Source organism: Spea bombifrons, chromosome 10, assembly GCF_027358695.1.
Source record: "Spea bombifrons isolate aSpeBom1 chromosome 10, aSpeBom1.2.pri, whole genome shotgun sequence".
Lineage (NCBI taxonomy): Eukaryota > Metazoa > Chordata > Amphibia > Anura > Pelobatidae > Spea > Spea bombifrons.
Genome location: NC_071096.1, coordinates 2,627,598 through 2,645,852, shown reverse-complemented (window position 1 = coordinate 2,645,852; position 18,255 = coordinate 2,627,598). Strand labels below are relative to the sequence as shown.

General features: G+C 40.7%; 1 protein-coding gene across 1 annotated transcript in view; it reads right to left on the bottom strand.

Annotated features, from left to right (window-relative positions):
* Positions 1 to 5,987: 5,987 nt before the first annotated feature.
* The window catches only part of LOC128467562 (uncharacterized), a 56,453-nt gene continuing 44,185 nt past the window's right edge, over positions 5,988 to 18,255 (bottom strand). The window contains exon 5 of the mRNA XM_053449224.1: positions 5,988 to 6,379. Coding sequence (XP_053305199.1) covers positions 5,988 to 6,379 — 392 coding nt within the window. The remainder of the gene's footprint in view (positions 6,380 to 18,255) is intronic.

Below are 18,255 nucleotides of genomic sequence, written 5' to 3'. Positions count from 1 at the left end.
TGATCTCCTCCTCAGAGCTGAAGTGGGATTTTTGAACAGAGACGGATTTACCTTTTGTGCTGCCCTAGGGTCACGTCCCCAGCTGCTCCATCCTCTGTTGGGATCTTTTTCACATTAAAAGGCGTATTGTGCTTTGAAGACATGGAGCGCCAGGATATGAATTCATATTCCAGCGCTCTGTGTCTAAAAGGTCCATGGCACCTTCCAATGCTGTCTACGGATGCCATGTTGAGCCAGCACAGTCTCCATAGTGTAACTGGGCCAAAGATCTCCTCTGCTGCCCTAAACCTAGTTGGCTTGGCCAGAATACATCACTGGCTTTAATGTCTTGGGAACTGAAGGCATGAGCTGGGTGCAGTATTTCTCAAACACCTCCTGCCCATAGTTAAGACACACGCATGCAAACTCGTTCTAACACCATACACTTCCACATACATACCCCCTATCTCCCTCATCACGCTGGCACCACTAATCCTCGGCTTCCCTCTGACATTCTAACACCATGCAATGACACGCACACTCACGATAACTCTATAAAAGTATACACTCAAAATGACACCATACTGTAACACTCACACATGCTAACACCATGTATTCACACATAACACTGTACACTAATTCAATGCAATTCAATAACATTTACTCGCTCTAACACCATGAACTGACACATACTCGAATAATACATACACACACTCTACCATCATCAGTATAGCTGTTCCTTCCCCTCTCTCTTACTTTGAATAGAGCTCTTTACTACAGATTTCTCCCTACTACTGCAGGGTCAAGTGACACACATTGTGTGACCCAGATAACACCTTGGTAACCAGGGCCCCTGGGTGCACTCATGGCACCTGCCTTAATGTGCCCTTGGCTGACGGGACTCCTCTGTGAATTCACATGTAGAATAACGTCAGGCTGATAACTTGGAGAAAACCAAGCAAGGGTTGCTGTTGAAAGACATCATTGTCCCAGCTCGATTCCAACTAGAGGTTCCTATGGGCTCCTCACGACCCTCAAACCTTCGAGCGCATGAGACATTAGTGAGCGAGTGGAGAGTTGTGTCCAAAATCTGGTGACCTCAGGAACTTTTCTTTTGGAAAACCAACCCCAAGAGCTGCTCACCTGACACATGGAGGGTGGATGAAGCTTCTGCTTTATTCGGTGTATAAAACACAGTGCAGGTGTACTCCCCGCCATCAGCGACCTGGACCTGCGGGATGTATAACGAAGCGTCTCCTTTTTTAATGTCCTTTTCTGATACATTTGACCCCGGTCTGCCAATTTCATGACCGCGAAGGAGTTCGTATCTATAAACCTCCGACGCGCATCCATTTGGGGACTTCCTGATCCATCGGACTGAAACGTACTTCAGATCCACTTCGGGGGTTTCGTATCCAGATAAAAAACAAGGGATTTTAACATCTTGGCCCAATAATCTCTCAATCACTGGGTTATTTGTTGTGACTGTAAAGGCATCTGAGAGATTAAGGAAACAATTTATTAAGGACACAAATATTCCACACATTTTATAACATACTTCCAAACCCTTCTTTCTGTTTTGTGTCTCTTGTACACAAAGGTTTAAAACATTTAATAGATAAATGCAGAGGCTGATCTATACTGGATACAGTGTTAAATAAATGTATCCATTCAAACAGTAGGGTAGCTTATTGAAAAAAAGGGAATTGGTCCAGTGACTGTCTATAAAAATCCAGGGCAGTTGTCACAGTGATAAGTATAAACACTAGCCCAGAATACAGGAAAATTCTAATGTGGGGAGCTTCTTATACCCAGTAAAGCCAGTAAAGCCCCCTTCCCTGCCCAGTAAAGCCAGTTCCCTGCTTACCCAGGTGGGTGATGAGTAACGAGGAGACGAGGCCGGCAGACACTGAGAGGAGGAAATTCTCTCTCTTTCTCCTTTTCTCTCCCATCTTCATAAGTTTTTAACAGACTTTCACTTTCAATCTAAGTTCAACTACTGCTTTACGGGGAGTGTGTGTCCTACATACAAAACATATAATTAATTACATACAAACTCACCCAGAACATTGGAGAGAAGAGGAGAGAAAATATCCCCGTCTCAGCGGCTGCCGGTCCCGTCTACGCCTTACTCATCATGTCCATCGGTAAGCAGGAGAACTGGCTTTACTGGGCAGGGAAGGGGAGATTTACTCTCTATTCATTGATTAGCATTTCCCTGTGTTCTGACCTAGTTTATTTATTTATCATTGTGACAACTGTCCTGGATTTTCCCTTTATTGATTAGTCTCCCTAGATTTTAAGATGGTGTGATTGCTTAAGACTTTACCCGGCATAGGCAGGTCTCTAGGCGCATACATTACAAGTTTCATTTTAACCCTTGGTATACTCAGGTGCATACTGTGCCACACTGTGATTAATTAACTTAAAAAAGTGAAATGGTTCCGAAAATTCCGGGGGGCTCAACCAGAATAGAGAAACATCAGAACCGCTGATCGCACAACTACATTGAGATACACCCCGAGTAACAGGATAACAGTAATAAAGGATAATGGGAAAAATTAAAAAAGGAATAAAGGAGGAAATAGAGGAAAGAGCAGATTTTAGGTGAAAAAAACTTGATTTGGTCTTGTCTCACTCAAGATTCCTACGTGTAATCTCCGGGTTGTTGCCCTGAATTCGATACCGATCTCAATAAAAGAACAGGTTACACTGAACTGACAGACCTATTAATTACAGTCTCATTAGAACTGTGGCAAAGTTCCTGAAATTTTGAAGAGCCAAACGAAAGAACCCCCAAAGAACCCATATGAAATAAAGACACTGGACACCATTTGTGGGATAGGGCATTTAGGCCACAGCTTTTCCAAAAAAACAACCTGCCAGCCGATGAGCGTTCGGCACAACAGGCATTTAATAACCACCGATTAACCAAGAGTCCCAGGCCTGCGGGTGCCATAAGCCGCCCGCAGGACACGCCTATGGGCAATGCTATGGGCCAAATGATCCAAGTTATCTGAAAACTGCGCTGGCCAGGGGACCCAGACCGCAGCTGTGACAATCCAAATGAATGAACATAGCAGAGGAAAAGAACAAATAAAGAAAATACACAATGCAACCACAAAAATCATAATTTTTGAAGAGACCCAGGGCGGGCGGCAACGTCTGGAAGCTCGCTGCAGGCGCAGGAAAAGAGGTAAGAGTCACCGCTTCACCTTCATATAAACCCTCTTAGCTGCAACATTGTTACAGCTCTCCACCAATGGAAAAGGGGCTTCCTGCAGCCACCTGCATGGGCCAGCAGTCATGATCCAGGGGGCCCACCTTACTTGCATTTGTTTATAGCCATATAGTTATCCATCACCCATAGGGTTGCCACCTTTCTTGCAAAAAAAAATACAAGCCATGCTAATTTGCATAGTTAATTATATATGCATGACATCACAAAAACATAATGTGCACCTACCCCCCCAATATTTCCTGTCACAGAAACATAATGTGCACCTACCCCCCCAATATTTCCTGTCACAGAAACATAATGTACACCTACCCCCCCAATATTTCCTGTCACAGAAACATAATGTGCACCTACCTCAGTTCACTTGTATCAGTGCAGGCAGGAGTCGGCACATAAGGCTTTTTCCTCAGGCAGCGAGCTTGCACAGGCCGGCTGGTCTGCAGATGCTGCCAGACGCCAGAGCGCTGGGGGAAGTGACGTCATGAAATTAAACATCACTTCCCCCGCGCTCAGCATCCGCCAATCACGCTGTTGCGGCACGTAGTGCTGCGCTAAAAACACCCTTGCATTGCCGGTATTTTTAATATACCGATACCCGCCAGGTGCTCTAAATGCCGGCTGTGCCGGTGAAATATCGGCCAGGTAGCAACCCTAGTCACCCACGGCAACAGGACTTTGGCAGTTATCTGCTTACATGCCTCGGTGATGTCTCAGTGCCCTGCTGATGTAAATCGGACCTAAAATTAAATTGTTTATTGTTCGTTTGGAAACTTGCCTCTACGAGCCTCCACTCACCCTATGGGCTTCCTAACCCGGCAACGGGGTGAGAATCGACACTTAATAAGGACGGTGTATTCATTACAAAAACGCAAAAAATACTCAAACACCTGATATACGTCACAAAAGACTCCGAATCATTAAACACATCAGCAAGTGATTTAGAGCCAGAACTCTTTTTATTAAGATGCCCGTCCTATCTCCTGCATCTCAGTGTAATGAATGCTGCGATACGCCATCATTATTGGTATTTAAACGAGACAAACAACTGGAAACCTGAATGAACTCAGAGTTTTAAATATTTATTTTCTTGTTATATTGTAACAGTAACCCGAATACTTCATTTCTAAATAAAATACACGTAATAAAATGTTATTCTGTTTGCGAAGATTCCATTAAATGTCCGGTTTTGTTGTGCGATGTTCTGCGCATGTAACTCGTTATGCTAAAGAACATAAGCAGACGAAATGGAAGTTCAGTTTAAGGAGAAAGTAACAAACGGCATCATCCCAGATAAATGTAGCACTCGGTATACGGCCTCACGTGAGTTTCAGAACGTAGGTCTCCTCGACTGTCTCATAGTTGAAGAGCGCTTCGAACCTGACGGTGCATTCTGTCTCTTCGGGTCTGAAGGTGATCGTGGAAGTGCAGCCGGAGCCGTCCGGATTGTCGGAGTTTTCTATGTCGCCATCGATTGGGAAAATTCCGCTGCACCAAGAGAAATTCCCGTCTTCTGCTTTGTGACCTTTAACGAAACAGGATAGCACCGCGTCTTCTCCAGCTCTGGGATTGTCCGTCAAACACCGAATTTTTGTTAACTGTAGTTTCTCCTGTTCCTGTCCTTTACAACAAAAGGCTGTAGGTTCAGACAAAAATCCGGGGCGTCCTAGAAATACAAATATGCAAGAAAACAAGAATTTCTAGTAAAGGCAACCAGATAAAATCAATGTTATAATTAACCTAAAGTGTCTTACTTTAAGTCGAACAATCTCCCAGCAGAAGGATTCATGCAAATTTGTTTTTTAATGAAAATTTGCCTGTTTTGTTAATTCGTACAAATCTCCAATATCGAGGAGGGACCCAACAAAACAAATGGAAATGAACGTCAAAACCACTCAAAAGTTGTGCTTTAAATAAGTCATCTCTGTCTGTTGCACATGTTTTGGGACAGTTGCAAGTAATTACAACATATTGCTTCATCTGGGGTCAGGTAGGCATTAACAAGCTATGATAAGTATTTTTGGCAGAATTCCCTGAAAATGTGGTTAAGGTTTAAAGTGGGTACATGTGTTAAGCATTTATATGTCCAATAAATCTAACAGGTGCTGCATTTTAAGTATCAGCAGATTCTCCACAAGAAACAGCCAAGGTCAGGGTAAAGGAGATTACATGGAAAAAGAAAAAACACCTTCACATGAAATTAAATCGTGAAATAATGTGAATAAAAATGATAATAATAAATATACTCCTACACGTTCTGCAGCTCCCTGGAACAACACTCCTCACAAGTGTACAGCAACAATATATCAGAAAGAGGGGCGCATAAACATGTGGAGAAAAATAACAACACAAAAGAAACTGGTGATCACAATCTTTGTATCAGTTTATTGGGTTAAGACATTGTAATTTGTCTACAGTCACATTGTTTGCCTAGTAATTATGTCCTTTCTTCTTCTTGAACCCCCAGAAAAACAAGGAAGAGCTGCTAGGACACTTTGCTGAGTTTGGTCCCAACCCTGCGCAGGTGGAGGTGTATGTTTATGGAGGAGTGCATGCGCAGACACCCAATGTTCGCTTCACTAGTCCCTCACACAGCTGTCCCTTTAACCAAATAGTGGCTTCAGCGATAGAAAAGGAATTTAGTTTCATCATTTAATGGAGCGGCCGCCTCATCCTCAAGGACAAGGAAACATGGCTGCTCTTGGTGATCTCCGCGGATCTTGTTCCTTAACGGCTACAAAAATATTTCAATCTACACGGATCTGGAGAGCGTTTAGAAATTCAACCACAGCAGTAACGTACCGGTGACCTCCATGTCTATGCATTGTTCCTGACGGCTGCCGGTCGCAGGGTGGGAAACCCGACAGATGTATTTTGCCCCGTGATCTCCTTTTATATTTGGCTTCATCGTCAGAGAGCTTAAAATGCTGTAGGAGTCGTCGTCATGCTTATTTTCCCTCAGTCGATGAGAATATTTGGGATCGAGGACCTCGGTTTCACCGGAATCGCATCTCAGAAGTTCTGTTTCGTTGCTGGCGGCGTCTCGTTTCAGCCATGTAATAATTAAAGGTCTCGGTTTAAATCCAGAGATGCAGCAGGTCAGAGCCACAGAATCTCCATGGATTATATGTCGCGGAGCCACGATTTCTGATAATTTAGGAGGCACTAAACAAAGAAATATAAAGTTTACAGAGGGAAAGACTTTTAATTTTAACAAAGATTATTCTAATTTACAGAATAATGACAGTGAAAACAAAATATAATAATAATAATAATAATAATAAAATATATAATAATAAAATATATAATAATAATAATAATAATAATAATAATAATAAAATATATAATAATAAAATATATAATAATAATAATAATAATAATAAAATATATAATAATAAAATATATAATAATAATAATAATAATGTTATGAAAGTGAAACTGATGCCAGGGTTTGGAAAAAAATCTGTTCCCTAAAAGTTGACAGACAGGGTTGGCTGCGAGACGCAGCAGGGACAATTATTCCCAGGATCCCCAATATTGTGTAATAATAATATTGTTTCTGCACTGACAGTCAATACTAAAAGGATTTCAGTAAGTTGTAGTTTGTAACACTGAGGAGAGTTAAAGGAAGCAAATTCTATGCGGTTGATGTTGTTCCAATTGGAATTTTATGTTTATTCCAAGGAAACCTAATCAATGGCTACAAACAAGCCAGGAATTCCATGTATTCTTCCAGGAAAACAACTTAATGGATTTTTAATTGAGACGCCCGTGCTGGGATAGCCATAAATTGTGGTCTCTTTGCGGCCCCCGGTCCATTCATGTTTAAATTCCTTCACTGTATTAGCTTCTACCACTTCTGCTGGGAGGCTGTTCCGCTTATCTACCACCCTCTACCATCTATTCAGATCTGTTCTGCTTTTTCAGGACATCCTTTTCTGTTTTTATGCGCTGATTTGGCCAGAAATGCTTGACTTTGAACCCAAAGATTGTGCGTAAAAATAATGGCTCTGGGAGCGGAGGGCTTTAACTAATTAGTGTGATGGAAATCCCCCAGGATTTGATATCAGAAAAGATCAAATTAGTTAAAAAAAAATAAAATAAAAATAAAAATGGGGATTTATTTATTAAGTAATTGGGTTCCGTTCTGCATAAACACCCGCCAACCCCCCCCCCGCTCCGCCAGACACTTCCGAAAATAATCCTGCTTTATTTCAGCACGGAGTGTCAGGGATTTTATTCCGAAGAAGAAGAATGAGGTTTTTATTTGGCGTTTCTGCAAAAATACTCTTCTCGGGAATTTTACCGAATTCCAAGAGTTTTGTTATTATTCAGATTATGTTTAAAAAATCGTCATTTCCCTTTTCCCTGATAAGACTCGGACCTGAATATAGTTGGCCCAAATTCATTTAAATCTATTTAAACATAAAAATTTTAATTTTATTCTGTAAAACCTACAATTATTGGCCACATAAAAAAGCTTTATGATCGATACATTTATGGAAACAAATTTACAAAAAAAAAACAAATTAAAATCTCTTGTTTTGTTTATGTCGATGTCCTCCTTTTATCTGTATTTCGGGATAGAAAGGGATTTATTTACCCGCCGCGGCCCGAGGATATTATCAGTAGACGCAGCCTGCGCTCATCGTAGAGACGTTGTTGCGGGATAAACGTTTGATTTTCTGTCGCTCCCGGCCCGCGGAGGCTTTTGTCTTTCTCCTGAATGATCTCCGGAGCTGGAATTCGGGGCCACTGTTGGAAATATTGAGGCCCAGATAGGTCCTTCTGCCCCATTCCATCTCATGCTCCTCCAAAGTTTTCAGCAAATAGGAAGCAGATTCTGCCCCAGGCTGGGATTTTTCACAAAATAAACAAAATGTTTTCAAATATTTCTGAGAATGACGATAACGTTCAGCAGCTACGATGTTACAACCAGAAAGAACAGAAGCCCTTCCCAAACATTCTATCTAGAGAATGAACCAGAAGCTCGTTGGTTGTTTCAGAATACTAGAGTTTCGTTATCATAATCAGGGCCGGCCGAAGACTTAACGCCGCCTGGGGCGAAGTTTAAAACGCCGCCCCCCCGCCGACGCCTGGGGGGGGCGAAGTTTAAAACGCCGCAGCCCCCCCAGGGCGTCGGCGGGGGGGGGCTGCGGCGGTTTAAACTTCGCCCCCCCCCGGTACTTACCTTTAAACAGTCCTGCGGCGAGTCTCCCTGCTCTGCCACGGTGCAGGCTTGTAATGCTGAGCGCCGGAAATTCACGTCACTTCCGGCGCTCTGCATTACAAGCCGGCACCGAGACTGAACAGGGAGACTCGCCGCAGAGGAGAGAGAGAGGGGCGCCGAGCGGGTAAGCAAAAACCACTCGGTGCCCCTCTCTCTCTCTCCTCCGCTTCAAAAAAAAAAAAAAAAAAGTGCTTGGGGCCGCCCCTTCTAAAGTGCCGCCTGGGGCAATTGCCCCAGTCTGCCCCATTATAGGGCCGGCCCTGATCATAATAATCCATTTATGATCTAATTAGCATATATTATATCCCAGCATGCACCTGGCCCTTATACTTTATAGGACTGGTGCGAGATATAAAACGCACAAAAAAATCTGAAAGAATTATTGAAAACAAACTAAAAGAACTCCTAAAAGCTTATAGTACGCAACTCACACCGGGCCCCTGGGACAGGCTCCTCAAGGGCCCGAAAAGCATTAAAATGACAGCAGAAGACTTTGTAAATCTAGAATCTAAATTGACTTCTTCAGGATGATTTTGTAGAATATTACATAGCATTCTTTTATTCAGTTACAATGTTCCGTGTTTTCTCTTTATTTTTTATTTTTTTTATAGGCTTCCATTAAATTATTTATTGATTTAGAAATCGCTCTCATATTCCGCGGGGGGGGGGGTTTCACGCGCTGATCCTGCGCGGGCTCTGGGAAGGTGAAGCCGTTACCGCAGACTCATCGGAGGACTCGTTATGTTCATTCTATTTGTTTCATTACATTCACATTAAGGCCGGTTTTTCGAAGCTGCGTTGAGGATCCTGCTCTGGACGGCGGTAATTACTGCTCTGAACGCAGATAATCAGATTTCCCCAGAAAGACTCTTTTTAAATTACTAGAGAATGTGCGCACGCGAGGAAATAGATTCCCTGAGAAAAAGCAGCGAGTGCCGGAGGAATGCGATGTATGGGAACTACACAGAAACATAGAGCCTGCCGGCAGATCGGCCCCATTCGGCCCTTCTCGTCTGCCCACTTTTTTGCTGTAAAGACTCAAACCTTAATCAGTCGTTGGTCTCGTCAGGAGCCTTATGTCTATCCCATGCATGTTTAATCCCCTCACTGTATTACCCTCTACCACTTCTACTGGGAGGCTGTTCCACTTATTTACCCTCCCATCAGTAACGTAAAACTGCCTTCCATCTAAGTTTCTGCCCCTCTAGTGTTAGATTATGGCCTCTTGTTCTAGCATTTCTCCTCCTTTGAAGTAAACTCCCCTCCTGTTCTTTGTTTCTAGTATTTTTGAGTGAATGCTTTATTGTCAGGTGGCTGGTTGTTTGTTGCCATAGAAACAGAAAACGCTTCTTATCACTTAATCTGTGATTAATCTTAATTGCCATTTAAATTTCCCAATGCTCATGCCACCTCCTTATGCACATACCCATTGTACAGCGCTACGGAATTTCATGGCGCTAAACAATAAATAATAAATAATAATAATATTCTTGTGCTCTCACTGCTGCCCTCTGGTGGCGGAGAGACCGATTTGCACGTCCAAGAACCGTTATTTGCAGATCCTATGATACGGAATCCAATCAAACGAAAGCGGAAGGACTGAAGTCAGAAGGGATGCCGAGTTCTATCGATAACAGACATTGTCCGTCATTTAATAAATAGGAGCTCAGAACTAATTTCCAACCTGATTAATCAACGCGTTCCCAGCCGCCAGGAGTTATGGATTTCCAATAATTACGTGAAATCAATCGGAGAATTTACTGCAAAAAACGCACTTTACCTAAAGAATACGCCATAAAAAGAAGGAGAACTCCTAACGCATGTTCTAACGCACATTGTGTGATCTGATACATAAGAAAGGAGCAGAAAGAGTAACAATGAGTTAAATTCTCCTTTTTGGTTACTTTTCTTTTTTGGTTACTTTTCCAAGTTATTCACACAAGTCGAATTTTGAATCATTACAGAACATTTGGAGAATTTTTTTTGTATTTTATTTTAAAGGGAGGTATATAACATATTCTAAGTGAAGAGCCAGATACAGAGGTTCCTGGCGGCTGTAGCAATTCCGCACGTGGCGTCCTCCACAGCCTCTTCCTCGGAGACCACGGCCCCCTCGGTGTCCTGCGGGATCGAGGGTTTACGCCATTCTTCCTTAGTGAAAATAATCTGAAAATGGAAAGAAATGTGACTTTTCTGCTTATTCCGGGAAAATATTCCATATATCACCTTATTGTTTTAAAATGATATAAAATAATAAAAATGAGACCAACTAATAAGATCCCATTAAACGCGGTGACCTCAGAGCAGCGCTCTCACCTCGTCTGACTCTGTCAGGGATATGACATCATACGCAGCCTCTTCCTCGGAGACCACGGCCCCCTCGGTGTCCTGCTGTCCTAAAGCTTTAAGCCATTCTTGCTTAGAAAAAATAATCTGAAAATGGAAATAAATGTCACTTTACTGTTTATTCCGGGAAAATATTCCAGATATCACCTTATTGTTTTAAAAATTAAAATGATATAAAATAATAATAATGATATCGAGTAACAAGATCCCATTAAACGCGGTGACCTCAGAACAGCGCTCTCACCTCTTCTGACTCTGTCAGGGATATGATGTCATCAGCAGCCTCTTTCCCGGGGTCCACGGCCCCCTCGGTGTCCTGCGGGATCAAGGCTTTACGCCATTCTTGCTTAGAAAAAATTATCTGAAAATGGAAATAAATGTGACTTTTCTGCTTATTCCGGGAAAATATTCCATAAATCACCTTATTGTTTTAAAATGATATAAAATAATAATAATGATATCAAGGAACAAGATCCCATTAAACGCGGTGACCTCAGAGCAGCGCTCTCACCTCTTCAGACTCTGTCAGGGATATGACGTCATCGTTTATCTAGAAACAAAAAAAAAATGGTTATTTCCAAGTATATACTTATAAAAAACTCATATCACGTTGTGGAAGGGCTGAGAGGGGAGCAACCGATAAACGGGTTTCAGCTTCTAATCTGAACTCACCCCTTCCTCCGGCTCGGGGGGGGGGGACAGTTTTCGCATTTTATCCAAAAAAACAGGGGAGAAAACCAAAGAAAATGGTGAATAAATATATTATTTGTCAGAAAACGAAACAAATATGTATATATATAGGAGGGGGTATTAAGGTAATAGCAGAGAATGAATCAGATAATAGCGGGTGGTGAATAAAGCTCAATAACTAAATCATTCACTTACCCCGTAATCGCAGCTGCACCACGACTCGCACCAATTCCCCAAATCCATCCAAAACTGCAAACACAAAGTCATTCATCTCATTTACAATATTCAGACGATTTTTTTTTTGCCCAAACCCTCTTCTGCCCCATGTCTGCCTCTTTTGCCCCATGTCTGCCTCTTCTGCCCCACTGATGCCCGAGACAATCCCACGTAAATGACCCAAATCTCAATAAAATATTTTAACTTTGCCGGAGACGCTCGGGGATGTGTAACGTATTTAATGCAAATAGAAATGTTTTAACCTCTATTAATCGCTTTATATTATTAATTCGCAGTAAATGAAGTTACCTTGCCAAAAGACATGTTTCTTTTGCAGAAAAATCAACCAATTTATGCAAATTCCCTGCTTTCACAGAAAAGCCCAACGAACTCTCTGATAATCCAACAGTGAATGAGGTTCGTGCAGCAAACGGAACACTGAGCGTACTCTGACATCATCAGGACACTGTGACATCACCGAGGCAAGCAGGCAGATAACTGCCAGAGTCCTGTTGCCATGGGTGATGGATAAATATATGGCTATAAACAAATGCAAGTTGGTAGCTGTAACCAAACTAACCCCAATATATATAAATCTATATCATTCTGTGGATGATTTATTGATAAGGTTACATTTTATTCACAAACTAATAAAACAATTTATAATGAACTGAAACTGGATTTATCTCCTATTTCTATTAATAACAAATGGTAAGGAGCTAAAAAAAACATTTTACATTTCCAGTTAAAATCAGGGACTTTATCTTAAAATCATGAGTTATGGATCATATTATAAAATATACATAATAATAATATAATATAATATTATAATCATTCTGTTTTTTTTGTTTTTTTTTAAAAAATATCTGATATTTCCAAGAACACAAGAACAGAAAGCATGGATTTTCATAAACCGAAAGCCATTTTCCACCCAAATAAACCCTCAAAATAAATATTTATTCATAAAATAATAAAATGTTCTAATTAATCGAAGCGACATTTGTTGATAGATTTCTGTTAAAATTAAGGAGTTTGGGAATAATAGGGCAAAAGAGAAATAAATATCTTAATATAATATTACTGTATATAAATTTCTCTATATGTCGGGCACTCGCTGGTTAATGATCTCTGGTATCGTTTGTCCCAAACCGTGTAAATATTAACCCACAAAGTGCCCTCCAGCGGCTGCTCTTTTATTTAATTTGTATGAAGAAAACTGCGATGCTCGGGATAAACATTACGGGGATAAAACCAGGAAATGTATCGGGGAAAAATAACGTTTGATCTGTTATGTTATATACTACTAGTCCTGTCTACCCATTGTACCGCGCTACGGAATATGATGGCGCTTTGTAAAACAATAAGAAACAGAAAGAAATATCTGCAGTTTTCCCCCATACTAGTCAGAAAATGAAAAGGTTGGCATTTAAACTGGGAGGGGCTTCTACTAGGCCACACCCCTTATCACCAACTGGACATCGTGGCTTTTAAATTAACGGCTCCCGGTTCTGGACGGTAAATCAGGATCCGGATAAATACAAACAAACAGCTCAGAATAACAGAACCCTGGGGACGGGTTATCTATCTGTCTGTCTATCTATCTATCTATCTATCCGTCTGTCTGTCTGTCTATCTATCTATCTATCTATCTATCTATCTATCTATCTATCTATCTATCCGTCTGTCTGTCTGTCTGTCTTTCTATCTATATCTATTATTTATCTATCTATCTATCTATCTATCTATCTATCTATCTATCTATCTATCTATCCATCTATCTATCTATCTATCTATCTATTTTATCTCTATTTCTGCCGCTTTCCATTTCTTATTAATAGAAATATGAAGACAAACACCGTTTCACTTAATTATAAATGATTTTATTAGTTTGGGAATAAAATGTAAATCACCCATAGAATGATACAGATTTATATATTGGGGGTAGATTGGGTTGTAATAAATATGTTTTGGTACAGCTACCATCGTGCATTTGTTTATAGCCATGAATTTATCGGTCACCCATGGCAACAGGACTCTGGCAGTTATCTGCTTGCTTGCCTCGGTGATGTCACAGTGCCCTGATGATGTCAGAGTCTGCTCAGTGTTCCGTCTGCTGCACTAATCTCATTGACTAGTGCGCTTGCTGAGAGTAAACTAGGTTCCTGTTCGCAGCTTATTTATTGATATATTTATTGCTGAAAAAAAGGATGATGTTTTTTCTAAAGGTAACAATTTACTGTCAATTAAAAATAGCTAATGATTGTTATGATAAGATTGCTGAAAATTAGTTATTTCCTCCCCAAAGTAGGACTCCCCAAAATCCTTGTTAATAACAATTATACCCCGAAGGTCCCAATCTATCCTTTCTGTATAAGAGGAACCGCGTCCGTCTATTAATGGGAAATAAATTACTTTTTAAAAAATTGTTTCTAATTCTCATTCTCCCAGATGCTAAAACTCTTCTTACCTCTTTATACCACCTCCCCCTAAAATCTGATTCAGTCTCCACTAATACCTTAGTAACCCTTCCCTAATACATGTAATCTGGTGTGGTTATTTTAACCTGTAAAATGTTTATTCTGTATCCAGATGTTTGAAATAAACATTTTCTTTTGATTTTTTTCCACAGTTTTTTCGATATTTAATGACATTTTTCCGGTCTGATATTGAAGAGGAGGTGAGTTCAGATTAGAAGCCGCTAAATCCCTCAGATCCCCGTTTATCGGTTATTTCCCCAATGTGATATGAGGTTTTTATAACTATGTATTTGGAAATAACCAAGTTTTTTTATTTTTTGTATAGATACCGGATGAAATCATAATCCTGACGGCGTCAGACGAGGTGAGATCGTTAGTAAATACGCAGTCTGTAACCCTCTGGTTTTAGGCTGATATCGCGATGTTCTGAGATTTTTGCATTTAATGGGATGTTTACATTTATATCATTTTAAGAAACAATGTAAGATGCGGAATATTTTCCCGGAATAAGCATAAAAGTCACATTTCTTTCCATTCTCAGGTTGTTTTCCCAAAAGATGAAGCTCTGGAAATAATCCGCCGCCGTTACATCGAGGAGATCGCAGACCGCGAGATGGAGGCTGAAGATGGCGCCGGGCGGCAAATAAGATTACGCTGGTTGGCGAGATTTATGAAAAGCCTCTGCAGCTGGCTCCGGGGGAAGAAAATGTAAATCAGAGTCCTGTTGCCGCGGGCGACGGATAAATATATGGCTATAAACAAATGCAAGTTGGTAGCCGTCCCCAAACTACCCTGTATATAAATCTATATCATTCAATGGATGATTTATTGATAAGGTTACATTTTATTCACAAACTAATAAAACAATTTATAATTAACTGAAACTGGATTTTTTAAGAAACAACGTAAGATGCGGAATATTTTCCCGGAATAAGCAGAAAAGTCACATTTCTTTCCATTCTCAGGTTGTTTTCCCAAAAGATGAAGTTCTGGAAGTAATCCGCCGCCGTTACATCGAGGAGGCCGCAGACCGCGAGACGGAGGCTGGAGATGGCGCCGCGCGGCAAATAAGATCACGCTGGTTGGCAAGATTTATGAAAAGCCTCTGCAGCTGGCTCCGGGTGAAGAAATTGTGAATCAGACCTAAAATTAAATTGTTTATTGTTCGTTTGGAAACTTGCGTGTGAATGAATTATTCACAATACGAGCCTCCACTCACCCTATGGGCTTCCTCACCCGGGCAACGGGGTGAGAATCGACACTTAATAAGGACGGTGTATTCATTATAAAAACGCAAAAATACTAAAACAGCTGATAAACGTCACAAAAGATTATTTATTTATTGAGATAATATCGTCCTATAAGTATCTCTTACATCTCATCTCAACATAATGAATGCTGCGATACTCTGCGAGTGATCGAGACTCAACATCCACAAACTAAGTTTAACCCTCCGTTTATTGGTTTATTTAAACAAATGATAGAGGGTAATACAGCGAGGGGATTAAACATGCGTGGGATAGACATCCGGCTCCTGAATCTAAGACGAGACCAACGACTGGAAACCTGAATGAATTCAGTTAAATTTCCATAATATAGGGTCTAAAATTTCCCCAAAACCTTTTAGTAACAGCTTTACATATTAAATGTTTATTATCTTGTTATATTGTAACAGCAACCCAAATACTTTATTTCTAAATAAAATACTTGCAATAAAATGTTATTCTGTTTGCGAAGATTCCATAAAATGTCCGGCTTTGTTGTACGATGTTCTGCGCATGTAACTCGTAATGCTAAAGAACATAAGCAGCTTCCCGTTGCACCGAAATGGAAGTCCAGTTTAAGGAGAAAGTAAGAAACGGCATCATCCCAGATAAATGTTAAATGTAGCGCTCGGTGCAGGGCCTCACGTGAGTTTCAGAACGTAGGTCTCCTCGACTGTCTCATAGTTGAAGGACGCTTCGAACCTGACGGCACATTCTGTCTCTTCGGGTCTGAAGGTGATCGTGGAAGTGCAGCCGGAGCCGTCCGGATTGTCGGAGTTTTCTATGTCGCCATCGATTGGGAAAATTCCGCTGCACCAAGAGAAATTCCCGTCTTCTGCTTTGTGACCTTTAACGAAACAGAATAGCACCGCGTCTTCTCCAGATCTGGGATTGTCCGTCAAACATCGAATTTTTGTTAACTGTAGTTTCTCCTGTTCCTGTCCTTTAAAACAAAAATATTTTTGTTACACTCTTAATGCCCCTGTATATGCGGCCAACATTTTCTCCCATCACTCCCATCACTGCCAGGAAGGAATATATATTCCGAATAGCATTGTGAGTTATAGACAGGATAACATTTACACAGAAGATAAGTTATAATAAATGAACTAAAGCTCACTGGGTGTTGAAGCTTCTTGAGCTGTGGGTTCAGATAAACACCTGGCGCTTCCTAGAAACACAAATAAGAAAACAGGTGTGAATTCAGAGTGAAGACAACGAGATGAAACTAATTTATCCAATAACGAGAAAGCATCCAACAAAACTAATAAAAATTAATGCCAACACAAATCTGTTTTTGTTGCACATGTTTTGAGATGGTTGCCAGTAATTACAAGATGTTGCCTTATCTGGGGTCAGACAGGCATAAACAAGCTTTGTTTAGTATTTTGGGCAGACAAAGTGGGTACATGTGTTAAGCATTCAGGAGTCCAATAAATCTAACAGGTGCTGCATATTAAGTATCATCAGATGCAAACTCCACAAGAAACAATTAAGGTCGGTGTGAAAGAGGTTATCTACAGCAAAAGAAAAAAGACATCTATGGATAACCATTGCAATGCCAGAGATATCTATACTGAGAAAAACCTGAACTCAGATCATTCTAAAACTTAACTTTTTATAATATTGTGCAAAATCTTCTGTTGGGAGGTTGTTCCACATCCCCCACCCCTTCATCAAAGGAAATCTGCCTTATATTAAGTAAGACTTAATTACATTAAATAAAAGTACAAATCTCAGGAGGAGCATAATTAATGTGCAAATAACGATTAACCATTTTAGTTCCTATAAGGAAGGGTGTGCATTAATTTACCTCTAAAGACAAGGAAGGATTATATTATAATTTTGGGCAGCTTCTAATGCAGGCATTGTGTGTTTTCACTGCACGTCCCTCCCCTTTCTCTTGTTGTTTTTTAATATGAAGCAGGACACTGTCTCACATACTGAATCCCTCTCCTCCCCGCTCCCTGTCAGCATGCTCTCTGCATCTGCCTAGAGATCAGAGGATATTAAAAAACGGCTGTAGAAGGTAAGTAAGCAGGTGAGGGGGACAGATACAAGGCAAGGGGAGCACAGAAAAGACTGAGCGATAGAGAGAGCGCAACAAATTTTGTTTCTGAATAAAAAAAAAAAGCCCAATACTTTTGTCAGAACAGAAAGGGCAGGAAACAGAACTAATCTTCCAAAAACCAATGTGCCAAAAACAAACCGGAAAAAATTATTTTGGGCGTCTTGCATAAGTCTTGCTAATACAGTAAGGGGATTTAAACATTCATGGGATAGTCATATGGCTCCTCAATCTAAGACGAGACCAACGACAAATGGGGCTGATTTTCTGGGTTTCTGCCCACCCATAATAATTTGCTTACTTAAAAAAAATCTAAATCTGTAAGATTGTTGTGCAGTTGCTCTGTTGGTTTAGATATATTAAATATATAAGCTGAAATAAGGATCATTGACAGCTCCTACCTTTGACATCTAAGAGGAAACATTTTTCTGTTGTTGTTCTGCTGGGTCTTTGGTTCATCTCACACCAAATCCGCACCTTTACATCTCTATCGCTCGGGGTGTATCTCAATGTACTTGCGCAAAGAAATAACCCATCGCTTCCGATCAGCGGCTCTGATGTTTGGGTGTTTTCATTGAGCTCCTGGAATTCTCGGAACCATTTCACTTGCAAAAATTGTGGTGCAAAACCAGAAATTTTTATGGCAAAAACGGCTTCTTTGTTTGCTTCAGGCGTCGCCGGATGAACCGTGATGTCAGAGAGTGTTGGTACTTTTACTGGAAAACAAGTATGTGGAAACAGTATGTAAA